The sequence below is a fragment of the Centroberyx gerrardi genome, chromosome 12 (genome assembly GCF_048128805.1).
Source record: "Centroberyx gerrardi isolate f3 chromosome 12, fCenGer3.hap1.cur.20231027, whole genome shotgun sequence".
Classification (NCBI taxonomy): Eukaryota; Metazoa; Chordata; class Actinopteri; order Beryciformes; family Berycidae; genus Centroberyx; species Centroberyx gerrardi.
Window position 1 is genome coordinate 31,554,768 of NC_136008.1, and position 19,604 is coordinate 31,574,371.

The 19,604-nt window shown below is 41.0% G+C and overlaps 1 protein-coding gene across 2 annotated transcripts in view; it reads left to right on the top strand.

Moving 5' to 3' along the window:
- Positions 1 to 19,604, top strand: part of rbm42 (RNA binding motif protein 42) — a 48,160-nt gene that overhangs the window by 4,486 nt on the left and 24,070 nt on the right. For both annotated transcript variants that reach the window (XM_078286976.1, XM_078286977.1), the window contains exons 3-6: positions 3,976 to 4,105; positions 8,835 to 8,904; positions 9,776 to 9,847; positions 13,490 to 13,656. In XM_078286976.1, the coding sequence (XP_078143102.1) occupies positions 3,976 to 4,105; positions 8,835 to 8,904; positions 9,776 to 9,847; positions 13,490 to 13,656 (439 nt within the window). The remainder of the gene's footprint in view (positions 1 to 3,975; positions 4,106 to 8,834; positions 8,905 to 9,775; positions 9,848 to 13,489; positions 13,657 to 19,604) is intronic.

Genomic DNA, 19,604 nt, shown 5'->3' on the forward strand with positions numbered 1-19,604 from the left:
GTATTATATTGTTAGGTGTCTCTGTTATTTCCCTGTACTTGAAAGGTGTTTTGTTGTTGGGTATGGTTAAAACTTTGTGCGTTGCGTTGTGTGTTGCTTAAAAGGTTTTTATTACTTGGCCCTGTTTGCTGCTATTTATTTTTCTCTGGCAAGCTGCCAACTGAGGCCAGAAGACGAAAAAATATCAAAACTGGCATATAACCCAGTGGGGGGATGAGATTAGCCTGGTAAAACCATCCTGATCACGGGACCTCACATTCTGTTTCGCTCCACGGATCAGTCTGGACTTCTAGCCGCCCACATCGATTTCCTGAAATTACAATGTAACCGGGCCAATCAGGGACTGCGTCATAGTTGATGACGTGAAATACAGGCCGCCGCTGGCAAAACAGTAATGCCATCTCCCGAAGCAACGAGCGGTAACGTTAACGTTAGTAGAGTAAACACAGCCATATGTGCAGTTATTGCAGAAATAGACTCAATAACAACAATTAAACAAGAACAAGAGTATGCACTAGCGGAGTTTCTCGGCAGAAAAGACGTTTTCGCTGTTCTTCCGTGTGGATTTGAATTTAGATTCGCTGATTGGCTGAAGGAGTTTGTCTGTCAAGGCAAGTACTCCCGCCCACTGAAATCGATGTGGGCGGCTAGAAGTCCAGACTGATCCGTGGAGCGAAACAGAATGTCCGGTCACGTGATCAGGATGGTCTTACTAGGCTAGGATGTGATAGGCTACCCAGCAAATAACAAAATTTAGGCTACTCAAAAAAGGATAAGATAGTCACAACCTCAAACAGGAGTTACCTTCAGAGAACTATGTTAAACTAAACCTCTAATTACCTTAAATAAATAATAAAAAAAAAAAAAAAATATATATATATATATATATATATATATATATATTAGGGGTGCCACGATTCGATTTGACTTTCGATTTTAAGGTCACGATTCGATTCGATTTAAACATTTGTTTTTTCAGCACTGACGGCTATGCCATTGTTAGACTATCAAGTCTTGATTTGTAAAGATCAACAGATCATTGGTTTTATGCCCTGACAACTGTCATTTACATTTTCAAATTCTTCTTTAAAAAGATGGTATCAAGTGTGATATAACTGCCATATATTTTTGGGGAATGTACCACACTAAGGCCATATGGTCAAATTTTTTCCAAGTTTTTCCATTTAAAAAAACACAACTTTCCCTTTTAATTTGGTACCAAATACATGGCAAGGCGATTCAGGGCGTCTCCTTGTGTCAACATTCACAGTATGACAAAACAGATCCTTCCTATTTTGGCTAACGATAAGCTTTCAAAATACATTCAAAACCTCCAGCGCTTCAGCCCACACAGTAATAAGATCAGACAATAATAGTCACCAAACAAATATGGAAAAAGTCGCCAAACTTATATGGATAAAAGTCGCGGCGACCCGGCCAGTCCTCCTACCGACTCTTCGGCGCACTGCCTCCCGGAAAACAGCGTCTGTCTCCGGCGGTGGGAGCCAGGTAGGTCCCGCTGTTTAGTGAAGGTGATCTTGTGTCTTGTTTTATCGAGCAAGAACAAGCGATTTCGATCAAAAGACTTCAACTCACAATGTCTTCGTAACTTTCCACTACATACAGCGGGTCAGGTTCTATCTCACAGCACAATCTGACAGCTTCCAGAAGGTTTTAAAAGCGTGACGCTTAGCCGGCGAAGCCATTTTTAGCTCTAACCGGTAGAGGACGACTAAACCTAGGGAAAATCAAGTGTCTCAATGTCACCAGATATACAGTATTTTCCGGTTCATCGATGACAACTTGAAGTATAAAACAAAGCTGATAACTTGATTTTCAGTTTTTGGTACATTTTAAACGATTTAAAAATGACGGGCGCTCTTGGGCGCTATAGTGAAATATAGAACGGGCGCTCTCTAGCAGCTACGCTGTGTCGTCATTGAAATGTTTTTGTTTTTTTCTTCAGATGCGTGCAAGTAGGCAGGAGTGGAGAGAAAAAAAATACTGGGAGAATCGCGAACCTGCTTCTGATTTCGAAGGTCGAAATCGAACGCTCATTTCGATCGATTTTCGATTTAGAATCGAAATCGTGACACCCCTAATAAATAAATAAATATATATATATATATATATATATATATAATTGATAATTTGGTTTTTTTTTTTCAAATGTATGTATATATATATATATATATATATATATATATATATATATATATATATATATATATATATATATATATATATATATACATACATTTGAAAAAAAAAAACCAAATGTGGGCTGCCAACACAAAACACGCATGGGCCCAGAGGTCTGGAGAACTCCAGGTAAGTTGTATGAAGAAAAAACACTCACCCGAGTTTGTACTGACATGAGAATGAGTAGATAATGACCGAATTTAAATTTTTGGGTGAACTATTCCTTTATCATTGGAAACATGAAAATGTTTAGTAAATATGACTCACACACTGGCTTTGCAAATATTATTAGCGCTCTGATTGCCGTTGTAAAAGTCAATTTCCATCTGATTTGATTCAGTTTATCATGATAAAGAGAAGATGAGCATAGGAACGTCCCATAAACTTTTTAGCAGGTGCTAGAGTGAAGTAGAGCTTAAGTTTTAAAGAAAGAGAACACTGCACATTGCTGCCAATGCTCCCATATATTTATTTATCTTACAGCGTTTTGATAGGTCTTCCTCAGGTCGCGATCACCACTCAGTGTTTCCCCTATATGCATCTAGCAGTAATATATATGATAAATATGACCGCCGCTGCTGAATTTTTTTTTTTACTTGACGAGAGGAGAGGAGAGGTCTCCGTCTTATCTCTTTAGAAACTAATGTTATATTATTTCGCGCTACGGACGCTTCATATCCAGGTCAATTCACACACCTGTGAGTAAAGCATATAAACGAAAAACTTTGCGCTTACCTGATAATGTCAGTACAACGATTATAACAACAAGCACCGGGTAGATGTCAACAATGAAGCAAGCAATGCTGATCACGGATTCAGGATTATCATTCGCCGAAGGGAAAACAGTCCAGCAACTTCACGTGAGTATCGCACAGTAACGTTACAGCAAACGCAATCATTTGATAGGAATACGCAAGGAAACACATATCTGTGAAATAAACAACATTTGGAAGATCCATCTTGATACAAAGATAGTAGGTATTCCAAATGCACCGATTGTTTTCTTCTTCCTGGAGGCGGGCCTTACTAGGCACGAGGGCCACCGTGACGCGCGAAAGCTGTCAATCTCAAAGACAACTGACAGATTCCCTCACAGAGATATTAACGTTACATATTATTTTTGGATTGTTGTAGAATTTGTGTTATGTGATTTTACTGTATATGGGTGGTTGTTGATATAATATATTTTTTGTTCAATAAATGTCAATAATTGTTTTAAAGATTATACTTTTATTATGTTCAATAAAAGTGTATTTTCCTAAATCTTGAGACACCTCATATGTAAGCTAGACAGACATTTCCCCTGCTCATTACTGTGCACAATGTAGTTAGGCCTCAAGAGCCCTTCTGGTGCTGGCAGACACATAGAAACCTCCCGGCAGGGCGCGCTTTGCGAGCGCACAAAAACATTTTTGTGCAGCGCGTGTGCTTCACCTCCGCTGCTACAACTCCATCCTAGGGGAAACACTGCCACTGGTCAATTCAGAATTTCAGTAAGTCACATCATTCGGTTCATCATCAGCTTGCAACAACACACGCAGGAAGGTCTACCCATGGAAATTATATTGTTGACCGGCTAGAAAGATCCCTGCCCATAACGTCACAAACATTAACCAGCAACTTCCAACATAACCTTGGCTTTTTACTGTCATTCGCCACTTGTTTCTGCAGATATCTATAATGCAATGTCTTCTGTTCATAGTTCACTTTGGCTTAGTTGACTTTGGTGCTTATGTATATTCTCTCTCTCTCTCCCTCTCCCTCTCCCTATAGTTTTGAGCAGGAGGTTCTTGGTGGTCCAGTATCAGGAGGCCCAGCCGTAATGGAGGCAGTACCAGTAGCTCTGGCTGTCCCAGCAGTCCCAATGGTCCGACCCATTATAGGCACTAACACCTACAGACAGGTTGGTAATGACACTCTATACTGTTAGAAATAGAAAGGCTAACTACATATAGCGTTCTTTGACTCGTCCTCATAGAAGAATCATTTTAGTTCTAGGTGGAACCCTTTTTGAAGGTGTATCTTAGAACCCTGTCTGTGTGATTAATCTAGAACCCTTACTAAATGGTTCTACTTAGAACTCACAGTAAGTAGTTACATTTGGAACCCTATAAGATGGGTTCAGTAAAGAACCCTCACATGTTCTTGAGGTTCTAATGGGGAACAATCCCCATTCATCACAGAACCCTTGCATATTATGGGGTTGTACCCACAACCCATCCAGCTGGTTCTGCACAGAACCCCTTTTTATTCTGCAGTTCCACTTGGAACCTTTTAGGAAGGTTTCAGCAAGATCCTCTTGTAGGGCTGCGACTAACGATAATTTTGATAAGCAAATATTTTATTGAATACTAATTTGAATATTCAAATCTGTTATAGAATATAATCTACTATTTAAAAAAAAAAACTAAATCCAGTCTTTAAATTCAAATTTGTACTGCAAATACACAAAATCACAAGCTATGTTGTCCGAAAATCAAACCCAGAAGAGAAACAATAAGCCGTAAAAGGATAATGTAAATTTAGTATTTCTTGCATTAAAAAGGTTGCTGTTTGGCAGTTGACTCTGACTCTGTCCCAGATGTCGGAGCGCACTTGAATGCTCCAACAAGCTTTCAAAACAGTCCAAAGTGTCTCCACTCTCAACACGATAACACAACTTTGACAAAAAATGAACTGAATTTATGTATTTATTTGCATGAAACTTTGTGGAAAGATTGGGTATGGGGCAAGGAAAAACTGGTTAACTTTTCACACCAATTGGCCAAAGGAGGGTGTGGCAGTGGGCGTGACTTCTCATAAAAAGGCACGTAACTTCTGAAAGGATTCATGCAACACCATGAAACTATGTAAATTTTGGTCACGGGGCAAAGAATTACAGATTAACTTTTCACACTGATTGGCCAAAGGGGGGTGTGGCAGTGGCTGTGGCTTCTCATAAAAAGGTAACTTCCAAACTGATTCACGCTATACCTTGAAACTTTGTGGAAATGTTGGTCATGGGGCAAGGAAGAACTGATTAACTTTTCACACCGATTGGACAAAGGGGGATGTGGCAGTGGCCGTGGCTTCTCACAAAAAGGCACTTAAACTTCCTAACTTCCAAACAGATTCATGTAACACCATCAAACGTGTGCATTTCAGCAGACATAAGAAGGGGCAAACCACCTATTATTGACCCAATCAAACAACATGGGGGCACTGGAGAGCTCATTTCCATAACCGCCCTGCAAGGGGTGGGCGGTATACGGGTGTTATAGTCAACACCGGTATAATGTTCTGCAATGATATGGATTTTGCGATACCGTGATAAATTGATTAAAATATAAAATGAGGTATTTATACTGACCAGGGGGAACAGTGTCAAAGCATTTGGCAATAAATTGGTACGGCTGATGCCGGCTTGCTCTACTTTCTTGTCTAATCCAGAGAGATCAGATTTTTTAAATATATATATATATATATATATATATACATACACATGCATACATACATACATACATACATACATACATACATACATACATATATATATATATATACACACACTGAACAAAAATATAAACGCAACACTTTTGTTTTTGCTCCCATTTTTCATGAGTTGAAATAAAAGATCTAAGACTTTTTCTATGCACATAAAAGGCTTATTTCTCTCAAATTTTGTTCACGAATTTGTTTAAATCCGTGTTAGTGAGCACTTCTCCTTTGCCAAGATAATCCATCCACCTGACAGGTGTGGCATATCAAGATGCTGATTAAACAGCATGATTATTGCACTGGTGTGCCTTGGGCGGGTCACAATAAAAGGCCACTCTAAAATGTGCAGTTTTATCACACAACACAATGCCACAGATGTCACAAGTTTTGAGGGAGCGTGCAATTGGCATGTTGACTGCAGGAATGTCCACCAGAGCTGTTGCCCGTGAATTGAATGTTCATTTCACTACCATAAGCCGTCTCCAATGTCGTTTCTGAGAATTTGGCAGTACATCCAACTGGCCTCACAACCGCAGACCACGTGTAACCACGCCAGCCCAGGACCTCCACATCCAGCTTCTACACCTGCGAGATCGTCTGAGACCAGCCACCCGGACAGCTGATGCAACAGTTGGTTTGCAAAGCCAAAGAATTTCTGCACAAACTGTCAGAAACTCTTAGGGAAGCTCATCTGTGTGCTCGTCGTCCTCAACAGGGTCTTGACCTGACTGCAGTTCGTCGTCGTAACCGACTTGAGTGGGCAAATGCTCACCGTCGATGGCGTCTGGCACTTTGGAGAAGTGTTCTCTTCACAGATGAATCCCGGTTTTCACTGTACCGGGCAGATGGCAGACAGCGTGTAAGGCATTGTGTGGGCGAGCGGTTTGCTGATGTCAACGTTGTGAACAGAGTGCCCCATGGTGGCGGTGGGGTTATGGTATGGGCAGGCATAGGCTACGGATAACGAACACAGGTGCATTTTATTGATGGCAAATTGTATGCACAGAGATACCGTGACGAGATCCTGAGGCCCATTGTCGTTCCATTCATCCACCGTCATCACCTGATGTTGCAGCATGATAATGCATGGCCCCATGTTGCAAGGATCTGTACACAATTCCTGGAAGCTGAAAACATCCCAGTTCTTGCATGGCCTGCATACTCACCAGACATGTCACCCATTGAGCATGTTTGGGATGCTCTGGATCGGCGTGTACGACAGCGTGTTCCAATTCCTGCCAATATCCAGTAACTTCACACAGCCATTGAAGAGTGGGCAGTGGTGGCCTAAAGGTTAGAGAAGCGAGCTTGTGACCAGAAGGTCGTCGGTTCAATCCCCCGGACCGGCAGGATAAACCTGGGTGGGGAAAAGTGAAAAGCAGCGCTTGCCCCTCTCTCATTACCACCACTGAGGTGCCCTTGAGCAAGGCCCTTAACCCCAGCTGCTCCAGTGGAGCTGCTCAGTGGCCAGCAGATCAGACTGTGGTTGTACTGGTCAGCTTCCAGGTGTGAATGTGTGTGTGAATGTGATCTGGGCGTTCCTGAAAAAGAGAGCATTGCTCTCAGTGAAACTCCCCCAGAATAAATAAAGGTGGAAAAAAAAAAAAAAAGAGGAGTGGACCAACATTCCACAGGCCACAATCAACAACCTGATCAACTCTATGTGAAGGAGATGTGTCGCACTGCATGAAGCAAATGGTGGTCACACCAGATACTGACTGGTTTTCAAAAAATGCATATCTGTAGCCCTAGTCATGTGAGATCCATAGTTCAGTGCCTAACAAATGTCTTTTTTCAAGATAAAACTGCACATTTTAGAGTGGCCTTTTATTGTGACCCGCCCAAGGCACACCAGTGCAATAATCATGCTGTTTAATCAGCATCTTGATATGCCACACCTGTCAGGTGGATGGATTATCTTGGCAAAGCAGAAGTGCTCACTAACACGGATTTAAACAAATTTGTGAACAAAATTTGAGAGAAATAAGCCTTTTATGTGCATAGAAAAAGTCTTAGATCTTTTATTTCAACTCATGAAAAATGGGAGCAAAAACAAAAGTGTTGCGTTTATGTTTTTGTTCAGTGTGTGTATATGTATGTGTGTATATATATATATATATATATATATATATATATATATATATATATATATATATATATATATATATATATATATATATATATATATATATATATATAAAAATCTGATCTCTCTGGATTAGACAAGAAAGTAGAGCAAGCCGGCATCAGCCGTACCAATTTATTGCCAAATGCTTTGACACTGTTCCCCCTGGTCAGTATGAATGCCTCATTTTATATTTTAATCAATTTAATTATTGTTTGTGGTTAATCAATATATATTGAATAATCATTATACAGTGTGACTTTAGTACCAGATTACTATATCGTGTGAACTATATGCACCCGGCAGAATTGTCTAAACCGGAAATGAGCTCTCCAGTGCCCCAGCTGTTGCCATTGCCCGTCCATGTAGTTTGATTGGGTCAATAATAGGTGGTTTGCCCCTTCTTATGTCTGCTGAAATGCACACGTTTGATGGTGTTACATGAATCTGTTTGGAAGTTAGGAAGTTTAAGTGCCTTTTTGTGAGAAGCCACAGCCACTGCCACATCCCCCTTTGTCCAATCGGTGTGAAAAGTTAATCAGTTCTTCCTTGCCCCATGACCTTTTATTCTTTTATTTCATCATGATATATATATATATATATTATATATTCCACCCAACTATTCCTATCTATATATATATATATAGATAGGAATATATATATATATATATATATATATATATAGATAGATAGATAGATAGATAGATAGATAGATAGATAGATAGATAGATAGGAATAGTTGGGTGGAAAGCCTATGATTAGCGGTGCAGCGTCGCCCTCACTCAGCCAAGGTAAAATTCTGACAGATGAAAGACTTGTTGGAAAAGGACCTAACATTTAGCAAACTGAATGTAGCCTAATGGATTTATTTACAGTGGATGCGTGGAGGGCAGGCTGTTTCTGAATAGTGATCAGATTATTATTGTTAACAGTATCAACTGATGGATTAGGTCTCGCTCATTTCTCTCTCTCTCTCTCTCTCTTCTCTCTCTCTCTCTTCTCTCTCTGTCTCTGTCTCTCTCACTCTCAGGTCCAGCAGACGTTAGAAGCCAGAGCTGCTAGTTTTGTTGGTCCTCCACCTCCTGCCTTTGTGGGACCAGGTGACCACACAAGCACTTGCATACACACACAGATAGAGCGTCATTTGACTCCACCACCTAAGACTGAAATTGTGTTTGGTGTACAAAGAGCGGCGCTACTAGTTTAACTACATTTCTCTGTAGCGTGGTGGTAGCGTCGCTGTTTTCTGACTCAAATAGCGTTTTCAGCTTCAGGTAGCGTCCACAAAAATTTTCCCAAGCATTTCTAAAGCTGAAGCGCAGCAGAGCTTTCTGTTGTGGTCTGTGGATCTGGTCTGGTTTTCTTGATCACTGAGATAACATGGATTTGGCATGAAGTCGGTTCAATGTAAAAAAATAAAATAAAATATATATATATATATATATATATATATATATATATATATATATATATATATATATATATATATATATATGTATGTATGTATGTATGTATATATATATATACATATGCATTTATTATTTGCACTGTCTCTCTATATATATTATGTACATTACATTTTATTTATCTTATTACCTCTTCAATTATATTATCTTCCTGTACTTTTCCTTGGTACTGTTCTGCCAGTTGCTGCTGTGGAACCTGAATTTCCCCAAGGGGATTAATAAAGTTATCTTATCTATCTTATCTTATCTTATTGGTGTCAAATACCAGTGGGTGACCAGTATAGCCCAAATAGTCCAGTATCCTCCCAACTGGTTGTCTCTGGTCCTAGCGGCCACTCGCTCAACACACCAAGTCCATCTATATGCATCTGTGTATTGTCCATGTGGCTGAGCCTGGTCCAGTCAGGACCGGTCTCTAGTATACATCCAGTAGTGCACCAGTTTGTTGTAGAGCAGTGTCCCTCACATGCATCACTTCCATTCACTGGTAACCTGTCTGTTCCAGTCCCTCCAGTACGTCCTCCACCTCCTCCCATGATGAGACCAGCCTTCGTCCCCCACATCCTGCAGAGACCTGGTAAGATTACTAATCTACAGTTGTTCATTAACTTACATTAAATGCTAACCTACCAGCCTACAGTAGTTTATTACCTTACATTGACTAGTAATTTACACTGGTTTATTGATTTACATTGGCTACTAGCCTACTTGTCTTCAGTGGTCTGTAAGGACTTGGGAATGCTCTGGCAATATAACATGTAACAGTGGCAGTAATATAACAGACCCACGGCTTGTGTGTTCAATTCAATTGAGTTTGATTCAATGCACTGAAGCCCTGCTACGTGGTAATCGGATAAATAATCCCACTAACGTTACTTAAATACCACAAGGTAATAACGTTACCAGAACAAGCTCTGATCTGGGACATAGGAGATAGCAGTCGGTCATTAAGGGTTTTGAATCTTTGTTTCTGGGTTAGATTTGGACTCGTTGTGGCTGAGCACTTCCTGGTTTCACTCTCTGAGTTTCGATAGGTGGGTCAGCTAATCTAATCTGTTGCTTTGTTGTGGAAATCTGAAAGGGGCGAGATTTTCATTAAACTCTTAAAAAGAGAGATTGAACTGAGCTCCAAAGCAGAACAAGCTCTGATCTGGGACATAGGAGATAGCAGTCGGTCAGTAAGGGTGCCAAAAAGTGCCAAGACCGCTTATTATCAGGAGAAAATCAGCAGCGCCAAAGACGCTCGAAAATTATTTTCAGCTTTTAACTCACTCCTCAACCCTCCACCCTCAACTTTGCTCACTGCTGACCTCTTCGCATCCTTCTTTACTGATAAAGTTTCTGCCATCAGTGATCAGTTCTCTGAGCCTGACCAGCTCAGTCTGCCGCCGCCAGCTAACAGGGCCTCAATCCTCTCATTTTCCCATCTTACCAAGGAGCAAGTCACCCAAAAATTTAATTTCGATCATTATCTACTCATCCTCATGCCAATACAATCTCGGGCGAGTGTTTTTTCTTCATACAACTTACCAGGAGTTCTCCAGGCTCACTGCCAGAGGAGCTTTCTTCAAACAATTGCAGTAAATGGAGTCCAGTCCTTCGGCTTCAGAAAGTGCAACAAATGTCCATAAAATGACTCCATACGGCGTGCGTAGTATAATCCAAGTCTTCTGACGGCATACGATCGCTCTGAGTGGAAAAAAACAAAATTTTATCCATTATTGCATAGAAATTGAGTCGGTCTGCTTCGGTTCTCCGGCAGTGAGCCTGGAGAACTCCTGGTAAGTTGTACGAAGAAAAAACACTCGCCTGAGTTTGTGTTGACGAGTAGATAATGACCGATTTTTAATTTTTGGGTGAACTATTCCTTTAACCGTAACGTAATTCATTTTGTGGCAGAGGAATATATTTAAATTTCAGTCTGCCAACTCACATAAACAGATATTGAAAATGAATGCAAATATAGATACAGAGTGTAGTATGGCATCTAGGCTCTGATTCTGTCACTTCCTGCAAGCACATATATAGCACGATATAGCACAAGATCAAGGCAATCTATACCCCAGTTTTAGACCATGCAGTACATAACATTATGCATAATAAACAATGTATGAATGGCTGTAAATATCATATATGCACAGAGTCCATATGTACAAGATAAAAAAACCTTTTAATTTAACTTTTAAACCTTGTGTAGCTTAATTTTAGCATAGACGTCTAACCATTTAGACGTCTTAATTGGCTAATCAACATAAAATTGCTTAGTGGGTAATACAGAAATAACATGGATGAAATTAATGATTCATATTAGTATGAATGCAGTAATTGTAATTGGATAAGCTTGCAACATAATAAGAGCCAATATCAAACGTAAATACTCAGCTTAGGTTAATTGCAGCAGCGGAAGAACCAGGGAAGTGGGGACCAGCGGTAGCGGTGACATGACGTCAGCGTGCAGTAGAAACCCTAGGAACGGAAGGAAGGCCCTGTTGTCTGATGAGCGGAGATGTGGCAGAGCAGCGTCGGTTTCCGGGGCTTGGATGCAGGCATGCATGACCGAGTGAGGTCTGATATCGTGAAAGGCCGTTGGCTCCAAGAATCAGAGTTGGACTTTCGCCTTGGGAGATGCGGCAGTGTCGGCGGCAGAAGCAGCACAAACAGTCTTTCTTTGACAAGCTTTCTGAGGCGGTATGAGCAGACTTAATGCCAGAGGAGACCTCCAATGGCGACATCTTGAGCATGACCAAAACACGGCAAAACAAAGTAGCAAGCCTCCCGACAGCAGACAACAGCAGAAGAGTAGCAATTGCACAATACACATGAGCCAGGAGGTAAGGCAAAAATGCATGAGCTAATAAAATGTAGATGAACGGAACCAAACTTATGAGATGATGAAATGATGTATAGTGAGCAGCAGCAATAACTAAGCAGCAGTCTGAGCAGTGTAGCAGCAGCATGGCAATGCAAAAGTAAGTGAGCAGGTGCAGGTAGCTTAAATAGACCGCCTTATTGAGAGGGGGCACTTGAGAAGAGTTGCATGAGTAGTGTGTGTACCATGTGTCTGCAGCGTGACTCGAGTTGTCTGCCTGAACTAGCTTTGCAGGCTTCGCTTCATTCGTGGAGGAGGAACGTATTTTAATTTGTGGTGGGGGAACATAATTCCATTCGTGGTGGAGAAACGTTATTTTCACATAATGTGTCCACAGCACGTAAATCTGCATTTCAGAGTTGGGTTCTTTTCAGGTATGAGATCATGTTGCTTTAACAATAAAGTGCTGTGGTAGCACAGTGTTGTTGTCACTAAGAATCATTGAACAAAATACTTAGTTCATGTGTTGACTCTATGGTTAAAAAATCATGGAGCTACTTCATGATATGTGGATGCACAGCACACCAGCCTCCAGTTGGTTGATGCTTTTTTTGACTTCTACCGCACTGCCTGGTGTACACATGTGCTTCCCTTATGCAGGGCTCCTGGGGTTCTACGCCACCTACACAGTGCATACCGTGATCCCCTAAGCAGTGTGCATGGCGAAAAAACATACATACCTACAGAGCCCGGCTCGTATTTGTATTTGTATACTTTATTATCCCTGTGGGGAAATTTGTCCTCTGCATTTGACCCATCCTATGCACACACTAGGAGCAGTGGGCAGCCGCAGTACAGCGCCCGGGGACCAACTCCAGTTCTTTTGCCAGTGCCTTGGTCAGGGGCACTGACAGGAGTATTAACCCTAACATACATGTCTTTGATGGTGGGAGGAAACCGGAACACCCGGCGGAAACCCACACGAACACGGGGAGAGATGGCGTAGATATTACAAATCTGTGCGCATGGTTTACTAATCCGTGGGCACGGTTTAGGAGTAAATTGTAAAAAAAACGTGCCCACTGATTTCCGCATCATTTTTTTTTTTTGTACCAGGTGACCCCTGGGGGGCTCCACAGTTATCCTTATTGCACTAGGTTTATAGATTAATAATGCTGTGTGTTGAATATTCATTCATTCAGCACAGAAATGTGTCAATTGTTTTCGCTGTTCTTGTTATTGGACTAGTTTTATAAAGAAATAGAGAAATAAATGGTGCGATGGTGCAGCGTGCTGACAACCCCCCCACCCCCCATCAGTCAGGAACATTTCAGGCTCAGAATGTTTTTTTGCTTTAAGCCCTGTGTTGACGTTATTATCCTAACTGTGTGTGTGTGTGTGTGTGTGTAGGTGGTCAGAGGATGCAAGTCATGCGTGGTCCTCCTATCCAGGGCATGATGGCTCCTCCTCTTCCGCGGCCTCCTCCACCTCCTCCCATGATGCTGCCTCCCTCCCTGCAGGGCCAGACACCCCAGGGTGCTCCTCAGCCCATCCAGCACATGGCCTCAGCACCTCAGGTCAGAGTCTGAAGCAGTACAGAAGTGCAGACTTGGCTTAGCCACAACACACAAGGTTTTGCTCAACTAGAAAGTAAGCAAGGATGAGATCACACTTGATAGAATTGATAGAAATATATAGAAATGAGGCAAAGGGAAAAATGTATATATATCAAATTAAGTGTCATATGGGCAACCCAAAAACCATGGAAATCCTTGAAGGACCTACCATGGGAATAACAGGGAGAAGTAAGAACCCTACAATATTTGTTGGAAATTAATTGTAAGACACATTTTGACAAAGCTCACATTGCAAGTGAATTCAATGCTTACTTAACACCCATATCCAGTCACCTCATGTATGTGTTGCAGAGGAATATGAAGTAGAGTGAACTGCATTAGAGTTCAAGGGCAACTAGTTATCTTTCAGTAAGGTTACAGTGGGCAAAGTAAGATGTGTCAGCAGGTCTGGATCCAGCCAAACCTACTGACCTCTATGAAATTCCAGGTTGGGTTCTGATATAGAGTCTGCCTCCAAGAGGGCCACTATTCATTCTCAACGGATCAGCACAGTGACATTTTGAGGCACATGAGAGCCGATCCCTTCTGTGTTGCCATATTGCCAAAAGGCAGCTTATCCAGTCTTGTGCATTAGATGTCTCTGTACACGTCACCATTGCGATGTTTCATGGATGGAGGAGCAGTAGTGAATGCATGAGGGTGTAACAGGTTTATTGCAATTTTGATTAAAAAAAACTAATACCGCATCAATTTAATCATCATCATTACGTTTGGTAGTGATGGGCTGAAAAAGCCTTAGGGGAAAAAACTTTTTTTTGACAATATTCCAAATGGCAGAAAATTGTCATGCTGGTCATTGTCATTAGGTGGTCCCAAGGCAGATTTAAAATCAGACCCACCAGGATTTGATAATTGCAGTCTAAAATGCTTGATTTTGTGGCGGCTTTTCTCGAAAATTGCAATGCAATTTGCAATGTTTTGTGTGTGATAAAATTGCTGGTATCTCTCTCTCACTCACACATACACACACACACGCTTGCATCTTTCTCTCCCTCTCTCCCTACCATCTTACCAAACTTTTCATGACACTACCTGATAAATTTAATCTAACATATTTATTCTTTCAGCGCTTGCTATGGACTTTGATGCAGCAGTTTCTGTCACTGTGATTTGCCCCCTCTGTTGTCCAGGCATTTTAGCCATTCTCCGGTGTGCTTCACGGGAGAGACGTGGCTGTCAATTGACAACTTTCGTTAGTGTTCCACCGCAATGTTGCATGAGGTGCAAAACAATTTCGTAGAATTTTTTGTTGGTAAATGGGAAATGTTTGTATTTGGCATGTGTGCATACTCAGAACCAGAAAAATGAAGTAAGTTTGGTGATGTGTAGTTTATGCAAGAATATTGTGGTGATTGGACAAATTTGCAAGCTCTAGCAAATTTCGTAGGGATTGGTTGAATTTGCGTTAATTATTGCGATCGTGAAATACTGGAGGGACTGTATAATGCTACGTTACAGAGTTTGGTGTCTACCGGACTTACTTTCTGTGAGATGCAGTCTTTTAAAATTTGAAATGTCATTACAGCCCCCCCTTCACGTTGAATTGGATGACATTTGTTACACGTTTGAAATGCATTTCCAGACGAGGCTGCCAAGTTTGATACTGATTTTGCAAATCTGCTTTCATCTACAAACCATTTCATGGTTATTATGCCATAGCCAAAGCCCACTTTAACCAAAGATGACTAAACTTCACATTTTGACATTAGACCCCGCAGGAGGCTGAGGATTTTCTGACCACATAAGGAAATCGAATTTGTGGACTGGATTGGGGTTTGACCAATATGTTTTTTTTTAAGGCCAATACCAATTCCAATATGTTTTTTAACTGCTGATAGCCGATATTTTGCCAACAATTTACAATTTCCCATTTGGCAGACGCTTTTATCCAAAGCGACGTACACATGAGATTTTAATACAACACAAGCAAGGATCTAGTCGGGAGAGAACAACGAGAGTAAGTGCCATAAAGCCAAGTTCTAGTCCAACAGGACATAGGTGCCACGAGGCAGTGCATAGAGGCAGATAATTATAATTTTTTTTTTATACAGTCCATCAGGTGAGAAGGTGTTCGCTAAAGAGCTGGGTCTTTAGCCTTTTCTTAAAGATTGAGAGGGACTCTGCAGATCGAATGGAGTTTGGTAACTCATTCCACCACTGAGGAACCACAGAAGAGAAGAGTCTAGCTAGAGACTTAGGGCTTTGTTGTGGTGGCAGCACCAGGTGCCTCTCCTTGGCAGAGCGTAGTGAGCGGGAGGGAGCGTAGACTGAATGAGGGAGTTCAGGTAGGTGGGAGCCGTTTTGGTTGCTGCTTTGTAGGCATCAAGGATTGAACTTGATGCGGGCAGCAACTGGGAGCCAGTGGAGGGATATGAACAGCAGAGTGACATGTGCTGTTCTGGATCATCTGCAGAGGTTTGAGCGTACATGCCGGGAGCCCTGCCAGTAAGGAGTTGCAGTAGTCAAGGCGTGATATTACAAGAGCCTGTACTAGGAGTTAGGGCTGCACAATTAATCGTATATTAATCGCGATGTCGATATTGGCTTCCACAATTAATTGATTCTGGCCGCGGGCGATTATTCACGCTGGGTTTAGCTTGCTCTGGTGTAGGGCTGCAACAGTTAGTCAATGTAATCAAAACTCAAATTACTTGAATTTTGACCCAGTTTGCCGCTGACCTTTCAAAGTGCGTATAAACTCTTCCATTAGCTTGGATCCAAGTGTAGTATACAATGAAGCACGGGTTACGGGGTAAAATATTTCCTTTTTAATCTCCGACCAGAGACGCAGTACACAGGCAAACGTACTACTTTTTTATTTACACTAATTCTCCCGCGGGTCCTTATGGGAAACTTCAAAATAAAAGCCCACAAACACCCAAATAGACTTCTTACAAAATAAGTGTCTTAGAATACAAATGCCCAAAAACTAAGGCTACAGAGGTGATGGTCCCAGAAAAAAAAACAACTGACCCGGTGCACCGGAATCACAGGTTCAAAGATTTGTACATTTGAATGTTTTTTTATTTATAGGTTTATAAAATACATTATGAATGTGAAGGCATTTCGGTTAACTTAAAATGCTCAAGTGCAATAAAACAAAATGGATGAATAATCATGATAAATAATCGTGATCACAGTATCGAGCAAAATAATCGTGATTATCATTTTAGCCATAATCGTGCAGCCCTACTAGGAGTTGTGCTGCTCGTTCAGACAGGTAGGGTCTAATCTTCCTGATGTTGTACAGGGCAAATCGACATGACCGAGCAACAGAAGCCACATGCTCCTTAAAGGTTAGTTAATATCTTTGAATGAGTTAGTTAGTTACTATCTTTGAATTTGAAAATTTCTACTCATAAAATAAACAAGAAAGCTATTACTAGAGTAAATCTCTTTTTAATGAATTAAAATAAACAAATAAACAAACAAGACTAATGAAATTAATTGAATAAACAAAATGAATAAAGAGAATATTGCAAATGCAAAATAAAAGTACCTTTACCTTCATTCATATAGTAAACAGTAAAAGTTTGTAAAGTAAACAGTTTGAAGTCATATTTCTGACACGGATTCAAAAAAAGAGGCATATCCGCTAGGGCTGTAATCAGCCAAAGAAAATCTTGGTCGACTGAAATTCTACCTACTCTTCAACCAATCGACACAACAACAATAAAACAGTGCAATTACAAACTCTCTTATATTAAACGGAGAAATAGAACTTTTATTAACAAAACGAATAAGATGGATGACGGCTTGGCCTGCATACCCGTCCCGTGCTGCTGTAATATAAAATAAGACGAATAAATTACACAGTTTTAAATAATATACATAGTAAAAAAAGTGAAATTAGTAAAAACCATGGAACCAAATAAATAAGAAATGAATAAAAAAACAAAGCCTTCCACATTGTAGCGTAATGTAAGATAAACGGCAAAAGTCAACAGGCTTTTCAAAACGAATGCTTAGAAGGTTGGTTGATTCATTATTATTTTTAATGAAAAACACAACAACAATTAAAGCTGCAAGCAGCAATGATCGGGCCCTCGCACCTTTGCGCATTTCGGGGTGTGCCGCAGCCGCAGCGTCGTTACTGGACACCGACCAGTCGACGCGGCTCTGAATTTTCATTATAAAACATGTCATTTCCTGTTGCCAGTAGGTGGCGCTATGACTATGATTCAAAACTGGCCTGTAGATGTCTTCAGGCCGGGACTCTCATCAAACGTGTGAAGTTTGGGGCAGATTTGACCATGTACAGTCGAGTTACAAACCACTTCCTGTGTTGCCAGTAGGTGGAGCTATGACTACGATTAAAAATTGGCCTGGAGATGTCTTCAGGCCGGGACTCTTATCAAAGATGTGAAGTTTGGGGCAGATTTGGCCATGTACAGTGGAGTTACAAACCACTTCCTGTGTTGCTAGTAGGTGGCGCTATGACCATAACTGAATATTGGCATGTAGATGTCTTCAGGCCGGGACGCTCATCAAACATGTTAAGTTTGGTGCAGATTGGACAATGTACACTCAAGTTAACACAACTTCCTGTTTCATGGTGAAACATCGAAATTCGCCGCGCCGCCAGGGCAACGCCGTTCGATGAAAACTCCCAATCTTCACAATGAAGCATCATCAAGGTCTTAAGGCTTTTCTGACCACATTGGAGGTGGATCCGGTCAACCCGCTAGGAGGAGTACATCAATGTATAAAACATGGCATTTCCTGTTGCCAGTAGGTGGCGCTATGACTATAAGTGAATATTGGCATGTAGATGTGTTGAGGTCGGGACACTTATCAAACATGTGAAGTTTGGGGCAGATTTGACCATGTACAGTGGAGTTCCAAACCACTTCCTGTTTCATGGCGAAACATGGAAATTTGACGCCTTGCCACGGCCACGCCGTTGGACGAAAACTCAAGCAACTTTTCATCGTCAAGGTCTTTTATATCCGCTGAGCAAGTTTGAGGTGGATCCGATTAACCTATTAGGAGGAGTTTGTTAAAGTATGACCCCTGTAAATGGCCAAAAACGCACAAAAATGCTACAATAAATTCAAAATGGCTGACTTCCTGTTGGGTTTAGGTCATGGGACCTATTGATTTTTTTTTTAAGTCTGGACATGATACATGTGCCTGTCAAATTTCGTACATGTAGGTGAAACGTACCGCGAGGGGTAATTCGTAGAAATTTTGTAGGGGGCGCTATTGAGCCATTTTGCCACACCCATGCGCAAGACCCACAAAATATATAATTTTTCACCACTTCTGACGCGTGTGCAAAGTTTCGCAACTATCTGAGCACCTTTAGCCCCTCAAAAATGTGAATCATTCGGCAGAAGAAAAAGGAAAATAATAATTCCTTGCATTACAATAGGGCTTCGCACCGGTCGGTGCTCGGGCCCTAATAAAACAGTATAATGACAAACTCTCTAATATTAAACATAGAAACAGAACTTTTATTAACAAAATGAGTATGACGGATGACAGCTTGGCCTGCATAGCTACCCGTCCCGTGCTGCTGTAATATAAAATAAGACGAATAAATTACACAGTTTTAAATAATATACATAGTAAAAAAGTGACATTAGCAAAAACTATGGAACCAAATAAATAAGAAACGAATAAAAAAACAAAGCCTTCCACATTGTAGCGTAATGCCTAAGATAAACGGCAAAAGTCAACAGGCTTTTCAAAATGAAAAAAAAAAGAAAATTAAAACTAAATTGGCAATTGGCGACATGTTCTTTGCCAGGAAAACCAACATATTCACCTTCTCTGGCTTAAGAAGGGATCTTGTGGGGGTGACTATGTTCCCCGCCATGCTGAACACCCTCTCAGATGCGCAGCTTGTTGCACACACACAAAGGTATTTTTTGGCTACCTTTGCC